The sequence below is a fragment of the Canis lupus genome, chromosome 15, assembly GCF_048164855.1.
Source record: "Canis lupus baileyi chromosome 15, mCanLup2.hap1, whole genome shotgun sequence".
Classification (NCBI taxonomy): Eukaryota; Metazoa; Chordata; class Mammalia; order Carnivora; family Canidae; genus Canis; species Canis lupus.
This window is the reverse complement of record NC_132852.1, coordinates 13,710,417-13,725,116: the sequence shown is the minus strand read 5'-3', so window position 1 is coordinate 13,725,116 and position 14,700 is coordinate 13,710,417. Positions and strand designations below refer to the sequence as shown.

At 37.8% G+C, this 14,700-nt stretch overlaps 1 protein-coding gene across 11 annotated transcripts in view; it reads right to left on the bottom strand.

Moving 5' to 3' along the window:
- The window catches only part of TENM3 (teneurin transmembrane protein 3), a 604,956-nt gene that overhangs the window by 129,395 nt on the left and 460,861 nt on the right, over positions 1–14,700 (bottom strand). For all 11 annotated transcript variants that reach the window (XM_072775885.1, XM_072775884.1, XM_072775886.1 and 8 more), the window contains one exon: positions 8,031–8,159. In XM_072775885.1, the coding sequence (XP_072631986.1) occupies positions 8,031–8,159 (129 nt within the window). The remainder of the gene's footprint in view (positions 1–8,030; positions 8,160–14,700) is intronic.

Below are 14,700 nucleotides of genomic sequence, written 5' to 3'. Positions count from 1 at the left end.
AATGCATTAACAATGCCTTGAACTCTGAGATATCATATAAATAATAATTTGCCAGCCCTAGATGTGATAAGGACAAAATGGAATGTTTAATCCATACTGGTAATTAGGAGGTTTGGTACCTGTCTGAAAAGTATTTTGGGATATCAGGAAACAACCACCCAAAGGTGCAAACTACTAAATAATTTGCCATCCATATCATGAATCTGCTGCCTGCCTATGATGAGAGTAAACACACCCATCATTATTAAAATGGAAAGACAGAAAAGAAATCCAACTGTAAAAAGTCTAACTCAATTGTTGAGGAGGGTAAATGATAATATCATCCGAAGTCCCACAGAGGCACTAATAATTAAGATGTCAGGAAGCAAGGTTAGGCATTTACAGACAATCAATAGCCCACCCTCTAATTCTATGACTTAACCTTGGACTCATAGCCTGTCTTTGAGATCTCTGAAAGAACCTCTCTTTTATAAACAACCACATGCCATAACTTAACACTGTGGATACCGAGTGTTACATCACAGGCGAAGTGAATTAAAACATAAATACCTCATGAACACAGTTTAATGAACTAGATCAATATAGCACCTAATTAAGGAACTATTACACACTGCAACACAAATAGTATAAACAATATTGAATAAAAGTCAAGGTACCTGCAACCCTGTTAGCCCATTTCTTCAAATCACAGGCAATCTTTAACTTGCTATAAAATTAAGTCTCTGAAATTTTTCAGAATCTGAGAAAATTCATACATGATGAACAATAATGTAAAATTTTAAAAGTATTTGAATTATTTCGTTTAGACAAGATGAATCTCTCTATGTATATATACATACACACATACATATGTAGTGTTTAAATTTGTACTCAAAAGGAGTTTAAAATTTTTTTGTTCATATAAAATTGACATAAAACATTCTATTAGTTTCAGAAGTACAATACAGCGATTTGGTATTTGTTTACAGTGCGAAGTAATCACCACAGCAAGTCTTTTTAACAGCCATCACTTCACATAATCACCACTTTTTTCCTGTGATGAGAACATTTAAGATCTACTCTCTTAGAGAGGGAGACACACCATAAGAGACCCTAAGGATGGAGAACAAACTGAAGGTTGATGCAGAGAGGTGGTTGGGGGATGAGCTAGATGGGTGATGGGTGTTAAGGAGGGCACTCATTGTGATGAGCACTGGGTGTTGTATGTAAGTGATAAATCACTGAATTCTACTCCAGAAACCAATATTGTACTGTATGTTAACTAAATTTTTTTAAAAAATCTATTCTCTTAGCAACTTTCAAATATCCAATACAATATTATTAGCTGTGACCACCATGCTATATACTATACTCCATAACTTATAACTGGAAGTTTGTACATAAGAAGCGGTTGTTTTTGTTTTTGTTTTTTGTTTTTGATTGGAGAAGTAATTTGCCAGAGTTACACCAGCCAAAATTTATGGCCTTTTATTTGTCTTATATTGTTTCAAACTATCCTATGCTAAATTTTGGCATTTGGTCTTATTGTTCCTTTCAAATAAAGACAGTGTTGAAATATCCTGCCATGGTACCCTCTATTTTTCCCTACTATGTATGCATTTGCTAACTCATTGTAATTGCCTGCTTGATTTGTTTTGCCTAGCAATTCACATGCTTTGAGAACAACTGTGACTATCTTTTTTTTTTTTTTCCACTGCTATATTCTCAGAGCCTTGCTCTGTGCATGGCACATAGTATATGCTCAATAAATAAATGTACCATAATATGCATTCAAAGGAGTATTAAGGATAAGATTCCTTTCATAGGGGCACCTGGGTGGCTCAGTGGTTGAGCATCTGCCTTTGGTTCAGGTCATGATCCTAGGGTCCTGGGATCGAGTCCCGCATCAGGATCCCCACAGGAGAAGCTGTCTGCCTGTCGCTGCCTCTCTATGTCTCTCATGAATAAATAAAATCTTAAAAAAAACCCACAACAAAACAAAGTAAGATTCCTTTCATAAAATCCAAATAACTAAAAATAACTAACAATAAGATATCTATTATTGCTTTAGAGAATATTCTTGATGCTGATTTAAAGATCTTCTTAAAAAAGTTCCGCTACAAATTACAAGTGCATAATCTAGAATTATGTTAAAAAGAGTGAACTAATAATTATTAACATGTATCAAATACTCATCATGTCCCAGTCACTGCCTGGAAGCCTACATGTATTATTTGATTTAAACCTCAGTACTATCCCATGGAGAAATAGGAGGTTAGGGAAGGCAATTTATGTAAAGCCACCTAAAGTAGGTGGCAGACCTTGAATTCTTAACCACTAGGCTGTAACCAAGATTTGTTTTGTGTATACTTTGCAAGGCACTGTGTTGGGCCCTTTTTTATAGTCTATAGCATTTAGTTATACTATTTTCATCTATTCATTTGACAAACAGTAACTGAGCACCTTTTGTATGTTGATAACTGTGCTGAGACCTTGGGACAGAAAACGCATATAATCTGAGCTTCCTACTCCAGCAAAGAAGACATACATTAAGTAGTAAGAGCAGAGCCACTAACATTTTTCAAGCACTTGTTATGTACTCCACACTATTTTAAGTATTTCCTTTTTTTTTTTTCATTTAAAGTATTTCCACTGAATTTTTAAGACTGTTCTAATGATGAGAAAACTTAAGGCAAAAGAAGTAATTTATACCTTGTCCCAAGTAACCAAGCCGTGAATGATCAGAATGAGGAAGTAAAGCCAGCAGGCTTGGCTTAAAAGCCTATACTCTATCTCCCTCCTCTACTGCTTCTGTATTAGAGGATGGTATGATGAACAGCCAGATTGTGAGAGCCTTGGAAGTCATTTAAAGGCACCTGACTGGAGTCTAGGTCACTGGAGTGGATCAGGCAGGATACGGATATGTCAGATTCGTGTTTGAAGACTGTGAGCAACACTAGAGACGAAACAGCCCAGACAGAAGGTGCTTCTATAATCCAGGTGAGAGAAGATGGATCTAAGAGATACTGTGGACTTGGAACCCACAGAACTAGATGATTGCATATGGAAGTGAGAGAGGAGTTAGGCATGACTCCTAAACTTCTGGCCCAGGTAACTAGGTGAATGATGATGCCATTTCCTGACACAAAAAGCCCTGAAAGAAAGACACATCTGGAAAGAGAGATGATACGGCAACTATATTTCCCAAAGGATGGCCACCACAATATCTTCCATCCCACATGCTCTTATGAAACGAATCCCTGCCATTTCCCCACACAAGAGGGAAAGTTTAATTCTCCTTTCCCATGAATCCGAGCTGATCTTACTGACTTTCCTGACCAAGAAGATGTAGTAGAAGTGACATCGTGTCCGATGTCCAAAGTGAGAAGGTTCATAACTTCTGTGTGGGTCTCCTGGAATGCTCCCTCTTGGGATACTTCTCTCCAGAACCAGCTGCTATGTGCTGAGAAGTCCAAGCCGCGTGGAATGCTCTGGTCAACAGCCACAGTTGAGCTCCAGCCAACACAGCACCAACTGCCAGCCATGAGAATGAGCCACCTTAGACTTCCAGCTCAGTGGAGCTTTCCAACAGCCCCAGCTGACATCTGAAAGCAGCTGCATGAAACACCCAGGCACAAACATAAGAATTTCCCAATCAATCTACAGAATCATAAGAGGTAATATCAACTGTTCTCTTAAGCCACTCAATCTTGATATGCCTTATTATGTAGTCATAGAGAGCCAAAGTAGTTGAAGGATTCAGTCTTAGACTCATGAAGTTTGAGATGCTTGGACGACACCCAGGTGGATAAGTTCCAAAGGTACTAGGATAGATTTTACATAGTTGATTATATGGAGTTCAAAGAGACAGAAATATCTATGCTGCATATATTGATTTGGGAGCACCCAGAATGTAACATAGCACAGAGCACACAGAACATGATGGACACCTGGAGAGCTGATAAGAGAACCCAGAGGAATCATATTGTGAAAAGAGCAGAGTCCTGAGTAATGCCAATGTGGGGAGAACAGGCAGAGAAAGAGGAGTCAACTCAACAAACCGAGAAGTCACTGCCAAAGGGTCAGGAAGAGAGCCAAGGTGAACGCAGTACCACGGAAGCTAAGAGAGAAGAGCATTTCAATTAGGAGGGCTAGGCTAACTATTAATACTACCAAGAATTCAAATATGATAAAGATTGAAGAGTGTTCACTGATGCTACTGACACAGCAATTGACAACCCTCGAAAGCATTGGTTTTAATGCGTGGTGGTTGAGAAGAGCTGTGACAAAGGAGTACATGGAAAGTGAAGAAATGCATGAGGTGAATACAGATGCTGTGCTCCTTGGATGTGAAGGGAGAAGGGAAAAACAGGGTAGAGCTGGAGCAGGAAGTAGAGTCAAGGGTTTCTTTGTTTTCTTTTTTAAGATGTTGAGAGGCCTCAGTAGGCTCACATGTTGATGACAGGTGGCAACAGGGGGTAAATTTTTGAAGATCCAGAATGGGATTGAGAATACTCATGGAAAGATGAGCCTTGAATACAGGGCAAAGAGAAGCAAAGCACAGATCCAGACACGCATGGGAACGGAGATTTGTTTACAAGAAATTAAAGAGAACTTCCTAAGAAGGCTTCTATTTGTTGTTGAATAGAAAGGTCCATCTGTTGAGAGGGCTGGGGTTTTGAGTACCGTAAGACGATCTGGAACCACTGCTGACAAGTGTGGAATGGAAGGGAGTTTGCAAGGGAAATGGAGTAGGCCTGCCAGATTGCCGGCAGTCAGTGAGCTGGGAGATGGGGATTATGATTCCCTCTTTACATGTGAGGAAATTGAGGCTCCAAGAGGTTAAGTAACTTGCTCAAGGTTACAAAGTAAATAAATGAAGGAGCTAGGATCTGAATATAGGCCTGTGTGATTCTTTCCAGTACATTAGGCTAAACGAATTTCTTGGTCCAGGGGAATAATTTCAGTTTCTGGAGAGAGACTGGTATTAGAAGTTCAAAAACCTCATTCTCACCTCTTCATTCACATTGTCCATTGCCTGAGACCCCACACATCTGACATCCCATCTCTAAAATTTGTAGTCAAAGATGGTCTAGGGAATAATCGGTAAAAGCTCAGAGCATACAACAGAAATTCTGCTTTTATATACTAAATACCACTTAGAAGCTTCTGTTCAAATGAGCTTAAAAGCAAGCAGGGAGTTTACTGAAGCCTTAGCACCATGACTGTTCCTTATAATTATGCTTATAAAGTAAGAATAAAATAGGACCGCAAAAACAAAAGTATTGTACTTACAAGCTGTGAATCAATGGTCTCATTATGTTTAGCACAGTTAATTCTCCTAGTGAGCTTTGTTCAGAATTCTAAGGCTCTCCTAAGGGCTGTAATCTAGAATTTCTAAAGAGATGATGTGATATGCTTCTCTGGATAGTTTATAAAACTGAGGCAGTGGATGATGGTGTATGGACAGTGCAGGATCATCACAGAGGTTTAAAAGCCATGATTTTAAGCTACCCCCCTCCTTCTTGTAAATACAGTCCCCTCATGTCCCCCTGCGCCCCATAAGTATTTAAGAGATACACACCAAGAATATTTACTTGGAAAAACAGAAATAAGAATTTCTTACAATTTAGTTTAGGTTTTTTTTTTTTTTTTTTTGAGGGGGTTGCTCTTCGAGAAATAATAAACAAGACAAGTGACTACTAATTAGTTCACATTTTGTGGACGAGGTCTGAGCCCAGAGATAGCCTTCCTTCCACAAGGAGAAATGTCTATGAACCCCCAGGCCTGTTGGCAGGCTGGAAGGTCAGTTTTTCTCCAGAGTACCTAACTCACCCTGGGACATTTGTTTCTGGTTCCTTCTGTGGGGGGCTTCTTTACAAGGGTAGGAAGAAGGAATCCTGCTTCCATGTATATATAGTTCTATAGGCACACATCACTTGTACGCAGTGCATTCTATAATCCTGTGGGGGAAACTCAGTCTCTTCTAGAGGGAAGGACTTTCAGAGCAGTGTTTTGGAAACTGTGGACCACAATCCCTCGTAAAGTGTGAAATCCTTTGAGTGAGTGTCAAGAAGCACTGGTATAAACGGAAACCCAACAGAGTAAGGAAACCAGGGTGCATTTCATAAAATAAGGATAAGCATTATTTTGGGAAACGTATTTCAGATGTATGCGTGCAGGGGTCTGTGGATCGTGACATAACATGGATTTCTCACTGCAGTCCTAGAGAACGGTTTACAACTCTGTTAGTTCTGCAGAATTTCTGAGGCCATGTGCACTGATGCTCTTTCAAATGCCTGGATCTGCTATGATCCCAGACAGTATATTCCAGGATTGTCCTAAAATCTTCTTGCAGATCTGAATCACTAAGCACCTTGACCAAGGTTACAAAGTAACTGACGAACACCAGGAACCAGTACTAGGCTGTGAGAGCACCTCTCAACCCATCGCTCTCTTAGTAGGCGCTGCTCAAGTACTGTGAAACTAATTAGTTGTGCTCCATTTTTGTCTTAACCATAATAAAAGCTTAGGAGACTGTAAAATAAGACAGGTCTATAATAAGCCTTTCTCATTTTAGTCTAATTTTTTGAGTCTGTAAAAAAAAAAAAATTCCCTCCGTATGTGGTCAGTGCCATCAGGCTCTTTTTGCAGAAACTATCTACTTTAAGAGAAAGGCTACATTTCAATCTACATGAACCAAAAATAAATGCTCTTAATTTCTGTGTAGTTACTTGATCAGTTCGTCTGTGTTATCAGTGTATAAAAAAATTAAACCATTGTTTACTTAATTGAAATTTCCCCCACCTACAGTTTTCATGTCTTCAGGTGTGGTGACGTATTAGTCACCAGCTTATTGTTTCTTGGGACACATGGAGCTTTATATCAAAAGGCTCCATACAGGTGTGGGGCTAAGGGTATTTATTATGATGATGAAAATCTAACATCTTCTAAAATTCCTCAGGCCCCCTAAGAAGAAAGAGAAATGCCATAAAGCATTATTGTTAAAATAAAACAGAAGATGAGAAAACAGAGAACAACAACAACCAAAAAAGATAAAAGCATTAGTCATGGTGAATGGGTCCATGTGAAACAGCAGTGTATATATAAATATAAATAAATATATATTATCTATAAATACACAATAGCTTCTTTCTAGTCTTGCAAAGAAACTAGCCACATGAGGATGAACATAATTGATGCCAAAGCAGAATACAAATACACGAGATAAGAAGAAACAAAGGGGAAAGAAAAGCTTGGGAAATGCTTAAAGGCAGATGATATATTTACATGACAAAAAAAAGGTATCTTGCTCTGGTTGTTTTGAGATATAAGTTTTGCAAAAAGTCAGAGGATGCCAAGTGTCAAAAGTTACACACACACACACACACACACACACGCACACACACACATATATCAAAATAACACAGGTAATTATAATATAAATATACACATGTATATATACATTTTCCTGGGTTTTTATATGGAAAAATGAAAGAAAGCATTCTTAAACTTCTTAAATTCTGTTTTAAATTCAGAACCAAAGGATGTGAAAGTCTGTTAGCCCAAAGTGCAAACTTTGTTGAAGGTTTACAGAAGAAAGGGCAAGCGGAGGAAAGGTCAATAAATTATATCCTTTAATGTGTTTTGTATTTCAAAGCTTTTATAACAAAATTAATATGGTATTTCAACTCCATATGTTAGTTGAATGAGAAAAGCTTCATACACCCAAGATATAGTATCTGAGATGATATACTGAATTGTAGCCTATTTACAGGCTAAAAATAAAACAAAATACCCACTTGCAAGAGGGAAAGCTGGAAAAGTCTAGCCATCAAATCAGAAAGCAGAAAACTGCATTATTCCTCTAATAAAACTGTGAACTTCCAATCTTTCAAGTAAATGAATAAAAACCCCTCATTAAAAGATGACATCTGTATTTCAAAATCTTTTCCCTCTCCCCGATATAACGGGATGTGACATGGATAAAAATAAATTTATGGAAAAGAGATGTTAAAGAAACACACAAGACACAGAATTCTTTCTCTTACCGTTGTTGTTGTCGCCAGAAGGTAATGATACAGTGTTTGTTGGCATAGTATCAGAATTCACTTTTCCATTCTCAAATGTGTCATTTTCAGTTTGCTGTAATTGCCAATTGAGGCCAAAGAGATGCATTGCTGGGGGCAAAGAATACAAGTTGTTTAAAGGTCTGCTGTTTTTTAGCCAGTATAGCAAATGGTAACATGTTGATAACAAGATTCATATGTAAAGTTAAAATTTCCATGTTCTGAAACAACAAAGATCATTGCATTTAAAAAACTAGAAAAGAAACAGTTCCTCACACAAATGCAATGTAAGTAACAATGCAGTACAATATTGATAGGATTAGAATGCATCATTATCTGCTCTGTTTTATCTGAGTCCACGCCTCACTGTCACTTAGGTAAGCGGGAGAATGCTCTAGAGCAGCCTCCGCCAAACTTGCTTGACCACAAGCCACTTGCACATGTGTAATGCTTAGTTGCAGCATCCCTATATTCTCAAGAAACATGACCTATTCATTTGGATGAAGGTAAAAAGTAACAACTGGTCTCTCAGATAAATTAGCTGGCATATGAAATGATCAGAGTGGATTTAGATGCATAAAATATTGTAATATTTGAATATTCTAAATTTAAGATGAGTTTATGACATTCAATTCATCAAGGCACAGATGAAGCAACATACTACATGTTAGGTAATTTCATGTACAGTTTCTGATGTGGGTCTGAAAATCTTAGAAACAGTGTGATGACTACAAAAGGCAAGCCTTCATTAAATATGCAATATATGTAGTAACATAGTTAAACTGGCACAGTATAAAGAGCAAGGCTTTAGACAGAGTTAGACTTTGGTCTAATCCTCAATTTAGGATTTAGCTTTGGACAAATGATAGAACATTATTAACATCAGTTTTACTTAAAAAGTGAGTTTGGCTAAACCTACCTTCCTTAACTTACAGGAACTTTCTAGACAGGATAAGTCTATGAGAATATGTTAAGGACAGCTGGTACATAGTAGGACTGTTCTTAGTATATCAGTACTTCATTTATTTATTCCAGACTCTAGATTACTGAACTATTTGAACTCACCTGACCAGATCATGCTACCTCTCAATAGTTCCTTCTACCGTTATGCTCTTCATCCACTGTAAAATACTCATTCATCACTCAGATGGTAGGCCCCAACTTTGTGGGGTACCCTTCCCCGACTTGGTTAAGCATCTTGGCAAGACTGTTTTCATTCACTTTTGTATCTCATGGATTTTATATAGTGCCCAAGTAGGCCTTAATAACTGTCAAATAGGGATCCCTGGGTGGCGCAGCGGTTTGGCGCCTGCCTTTGGCCCAGGGCGCGATCCTGGAGACCCGGGATCGAATCCCACATCGGGCTCCCAGTGCATGGAGCCTGCTTCTCCCTCTGCCTATGTCTCTGCCCCTCTCTCCCTCTCTCTCTGTGACTATCATAAATAAATAAAAATTAAAAAAATTAAATAACTGCTAAATAAATGAAATCTATGTTCTGATGTTTTCAAATCTAAGAAAACACTGTTGTGGATAAAAATATAGTAATTTAAGGGAAAAGTTAATAAATATAAAACAAGTAAGTAAATAACCAAGAATAAAGTGTTATAAGTAATTAATGACTATATTAGCATAATAGTATATGAAAAGCAGTTGAGTAAAAGTCCACTAGTATTTTATTTATTTAATTAAAGTTAAAAAAAATAAAAAAAAAAGATTCAACAGCTTGAGGGCATTCTATAAGTTTCACGTTCTTCTGTTAACAACTCCTGACATAAAATTATGCTATAATAAGAATCACCATAAACATAGATACAAACATAGCTACATCTACCCCGTATATTTTTAACAAATGTATATACTCCCCTTCTTAAGTTATAATCTGCCAACAATTCCTTTCAAACTCTGGTTTTTCAAGGATTAAGATATACGTTATAGAATTCTTGAATTCACAAACTGTCAACTTGTAAGGAGGGATAACTTCATATGTCATTTTGCATTAAATTACATAGTGTTTGAGTGGCAAAATGTCAGGTGCTTTCTAAACATTTATCATTTCATACATTTTTCAAGGTTTTAGGTATATTTCAGCAATTTTTGAGTAAAATAATGGGAGCTCTTTTTGCATACAGTGAAAGCTTTGACAGACATACTTTGGCATAGCAATGATAAATATTCCAAAAGGGTCAACTTATACACAAAATAATTTATCATCATTGTGAGCTTTTATGTAACATAAAAAGTCTTCCTGAATGACAAATTTGTTTATATTATTGGTTTTAATAGACTTTGAAGAAGAGAGATAATCCACGCAATCCTCCACAGATGTCAAGTGTTAGAAAGTAATGTTATGTTTGTGTTTAGAGAGCTATTTTTTGCCAGATAGGCAATAACTTTATTATATATTTTTTCTTACAGAAAATCTCATTAAAATGAAATTCCAGTTCTACTTAACATGCTGTATAATGAGAACCACACCAAATAATATTATATCTTGTTTAACACTGCACTGAAAACAGAGACCAACAAGTTGTTTGGTTTTAGGATACCATGGACTTTGAAAATCTTGGTGTTTGCTATTTAGTAATGCTCTTGACCCTCATTATGTGTAACTTGAGATTTTTATACAAATTCAAGGTGTTAGTAAAACTAGTTCCAAAAATGAGAGAGGGGGAGGCAGAGGGAGGTAGCAAACTCATAAAAGTAAAAATTGCTCGAGAAATTACTGAGCACTTGTGCAATAACACTACGGGAAGGTCTTGGCAGACAAATAAGGGAAAGATTAGTGAAATAAAATACATATATAAATACAGAAGGATGAGCCCAATTCTTCCAACACCCGAGTTGGAAAGGCGATTTGACCCCAATGGAAGGCATTTGGTGCCACTACTCATGAATGGTAAAAAGTGATCCTTGGTTTACGCATGACCAAGTGGGCTGGGTGGAGAGTGTCAAGGGGTGGCTGGGAGCTCTGTGCTCTTCAGAGTCCCTCACCCCCCTGGGCAGATAGCTTAGGTGAAGAGTATCAGCTGGCAGGAAGGTGGTGTTAGAACATCATGATGCGGTATTTTTTTTTTTAAATAAAACATTCATTAAACATTTCTCACGTATCAAATGTTGTGCTGGTGCTTCATCTGCTTTATCTCATTGAATCTTCACAAAGATTCCAATGAATACTTACTTTGACTACTTTTTTTTTCCATTTTAGATCTGAGAAAATTGAGGCTTTGGGGGAGTTTAAGGTTTCAAGCAGGCAAATAGTGGAGTTTGCCCTTAAACCCAGACCTTCTGATAATGAAGGGGACACCACGATACACCCGTCTGTCTACCAGGGGGCTGAGAATCCATATTGAAGAAAGTGAAATGTGGCTTCTGTGAGGGCCACAGGCTAGATAATGTTTTTCTACTAGATCAAGAAAACAGAAGGTAGAGGTGGTATTTGATGGCAAAAGATGGGCAGAGATACCACTAAGTAATGTTTGCGTATTCCAGGCACAATTCTTCCATACAAATACTTTCCCACTGTACTGTATTCTCTTTTGTAGAAAGAAAATTTTATAGTGATATGAGTGAAATTCACAACAGGCTATTTTGGTTAACTCTAAGAGTCTTTATTTAATTTTAATTTTTAAAAGATTATATTTATTTATTCATGAGAGACACACACAGAGAGAGGCAGAGACACAGGCAGAAGGAGAAGCAGGCTCCCTGTGGGGTTCCCAGGACCCTGGGATCACGCCCTGAGCCAAAGACAGATGCTCGCTCAATCCAGTGAGCCACTCAGGAGCCCCTTTATTTTATGTCTTAAAAGATTTTACTTATTTATTTGAGAGAGAAAGAGAGAGAGAGAGAGAGAGAGAACACAAGTGGGGGGAGGAGCAGAGGAGAGGGACAAGGAAACTCCCCACAAAGTACAGAGCCCAACGTGGGGCTTGATCTCAGAACCCTGAAATCATGACCTGAGCCAACACCAAGAGTCGGACACTCAAACCTACTGAGCCAGGCAAGCGCCCTTCTAAGAGTCTTTAAAACAATTTAAGAATTACATGTAAACAGTATACGTGTGTATTTTACAGTTACAAAAAGCATTCATGTAGGTTTAATCTTAAAAAAATGTTTCTCATATCACGTTTCATATTTCTATTTCCATGAATTTTTGGGTGATTTTAATGAGGGATGGGGGCTACATTCATATCTAAAATGTTATCCAAGGAAGAAGGGAATTTGTGAATGAGAGCAATAGCATTGTATGTCTACCCAAGTGTGTTTTTTATATTTGAAAATACTTTGATGTGTATTATCTTCTCTCTCTCTCTTTTAAAGTATTTACTTATTTATTTTAGAGAAAGAAGCCATGGCGGGGGGTAGGGGGGAAGAGGAGGATCTCAAGCAGACTCTGTAGCTAGTGCGGAGCCTAGTGTAGGGCTTCAACTCACAGCCCTGAGATCATGACCTGAGATGAAACCAAGAGTTGGACGCTTAACCAATTGCCCCACCCAGGCACCCCAATGTCTGTTATCTTCTAACAGGGGTCATCATCTCTGCTGTAAAAGTGAAACACAGGCAACGAGCAGGTTAGCGATCTACTCAATGCCTTTTAAAAAATATATAAAGAGGACTTATGATACAAGATCTCTTGACCCTATTTCAGGATTCTTTTTCCTATACTGTGCTGTTGTCCTTCAATTGTTCTGAATTTAAATTTAAAGAAACTTAAAAAATGTTAACACAAATTGATTTATTTCTTTTTTGACAGCAGCACATATAGTCAGATGTTGTCCATTTGTTGAAATGGGCTTCTAAATACAAGATGTTTTACCCACTGAAAATGGTTGCAAATCGCAAAATCATTTGTAAGTTGCTTGTTTGGAATTAGAATGTATTTTCTTTATATTGAAATATCTTAGAAATGATGGTTAAGTCCCCAGCTGGTCTACAAAAGTCTGTCTCTATATCCAGTAGAAATATGTATACAAATAGCACCAAAAGGCATGAATCAGGATATTCTCAGTAAAATTATTTGTAATAGCCCCAAAATGGAAACCCAGATGTCTTCCAGCAGTAAAAAGATAAACAAATTATAGGGTAGTCATACAAGGAATTCTATAGACTGATGTAATGAGTAAGACACTGCCAGGTGCAATGACATGGCTATATCTCACAAACACAGTACTGAGCAAGAAAACCTATTCACAAAAAAAAAAAAAAAAAACATGAATATTGCATAAGCTAATATGTATAAAGCTCAAAAGCAGGTAAAATTAACTGGTAGGAACAAGTCACCAGAGGGGATGCCCGGGTGGCTCAGTGGTTGAGCATCTGCCTTTAGCTCAGGGTGTGATCCTAAGGTCTGGGATCGAGCCCCACATGGGGCTCCTTGAAAGGACCTGCTTCTCCCTCTAAACTATGTCTTTGCCTCTCTCTCTCTCTCTCTCTGTGTCTCTCATGAATAAATTAAAATAATTTTATTTTTTTTTAAATTAAAATAATTTTAAAAATCTTAAAAAAGAGTCACCAGAGTAATTACCTCTAGGGAAGAGGGCCTAGAGAATAACTGGGAGAGGCCATAGAGGACTTCTGGAATGGAATATTTTACTTTTCTATCCAGGTGGTGGTTCCACTGGTGTGTTCACTTATGATTTGTACAGTTTTCTAACTGTATACTACATTTAAATGTAAATGTTTATTGAAGAGTAGTCCACCTAACACCTAGCAGAACTAAAGAACATCTATTTTCATCTTCCCTAAACCTTCCCTGCAGGTGCCCATCTCTACAAGGCTCCTAGATGCTCCTCTAGGAAAGATATGAGGGTAGAAAGGTAAGTGACTCCATCAGGAGGTAGAGGGAAGAACAAGAAAAGGCATCCTTAGTGCAAATCTCAGGTGTTCGAAGGAAAACAATCTGATTAAACAAATGCATGTACTAGGTTAATGACTGTCAACTCATGAGCTTAACCAGATTGATTTGTAGTTTAAAAACATTGTGACTTGGGCAGCCCGGGTGGCTCAGCGGTTTAGTGCCGCCTTCAGTCCAGGGCGTGACCTTGGAGACCCGGGATGGAGTCCCACATCGGGCTCCCCATAGGGAGCCTGCTTCTCCCTCTGCCTGTCTCCCTCTCTGTGTCTTTCATGAATAAATAAATAAATAAAATCTTTAAAAAAAATAAAACAAAACATTGTGACTTGTCTTGGTGAGGGTGTGCAGAAACTGGAACCCTGGTGCACTGCTGATGAGACTCTAAAATGGTTCAACTGCTATGGAAAACACTATGGAAATTCCTCAAAAAAACAAAACAAAACAAAACAAAACATTGAAACTGGAACTACCATATGATCCAGAATCTCCTTTCTGGATATACCCTGAAGAAAGAACTGAAAGCAGGGTCTCAAAGAGATATTTGTACATCCATCTTCATAGCAGCACAATTCACAATAGTCAAGAGGCAAAAGCAACCCAAATGCCCATCAACAGAAGAATGGAGAAAGAATACGTGGTATAAACACACAAGGGAATATTTATTACTCAATCTTAAAAAGGAAGGAAGCCTTGCCACAGGCTGTCACATAGATGAATCTTGAGGATATTAGGTCACATAAAATGTTAGTCGCAAAAAGATAAATACTGTTTTGATTCTACTAATATGGGCTATCTAAA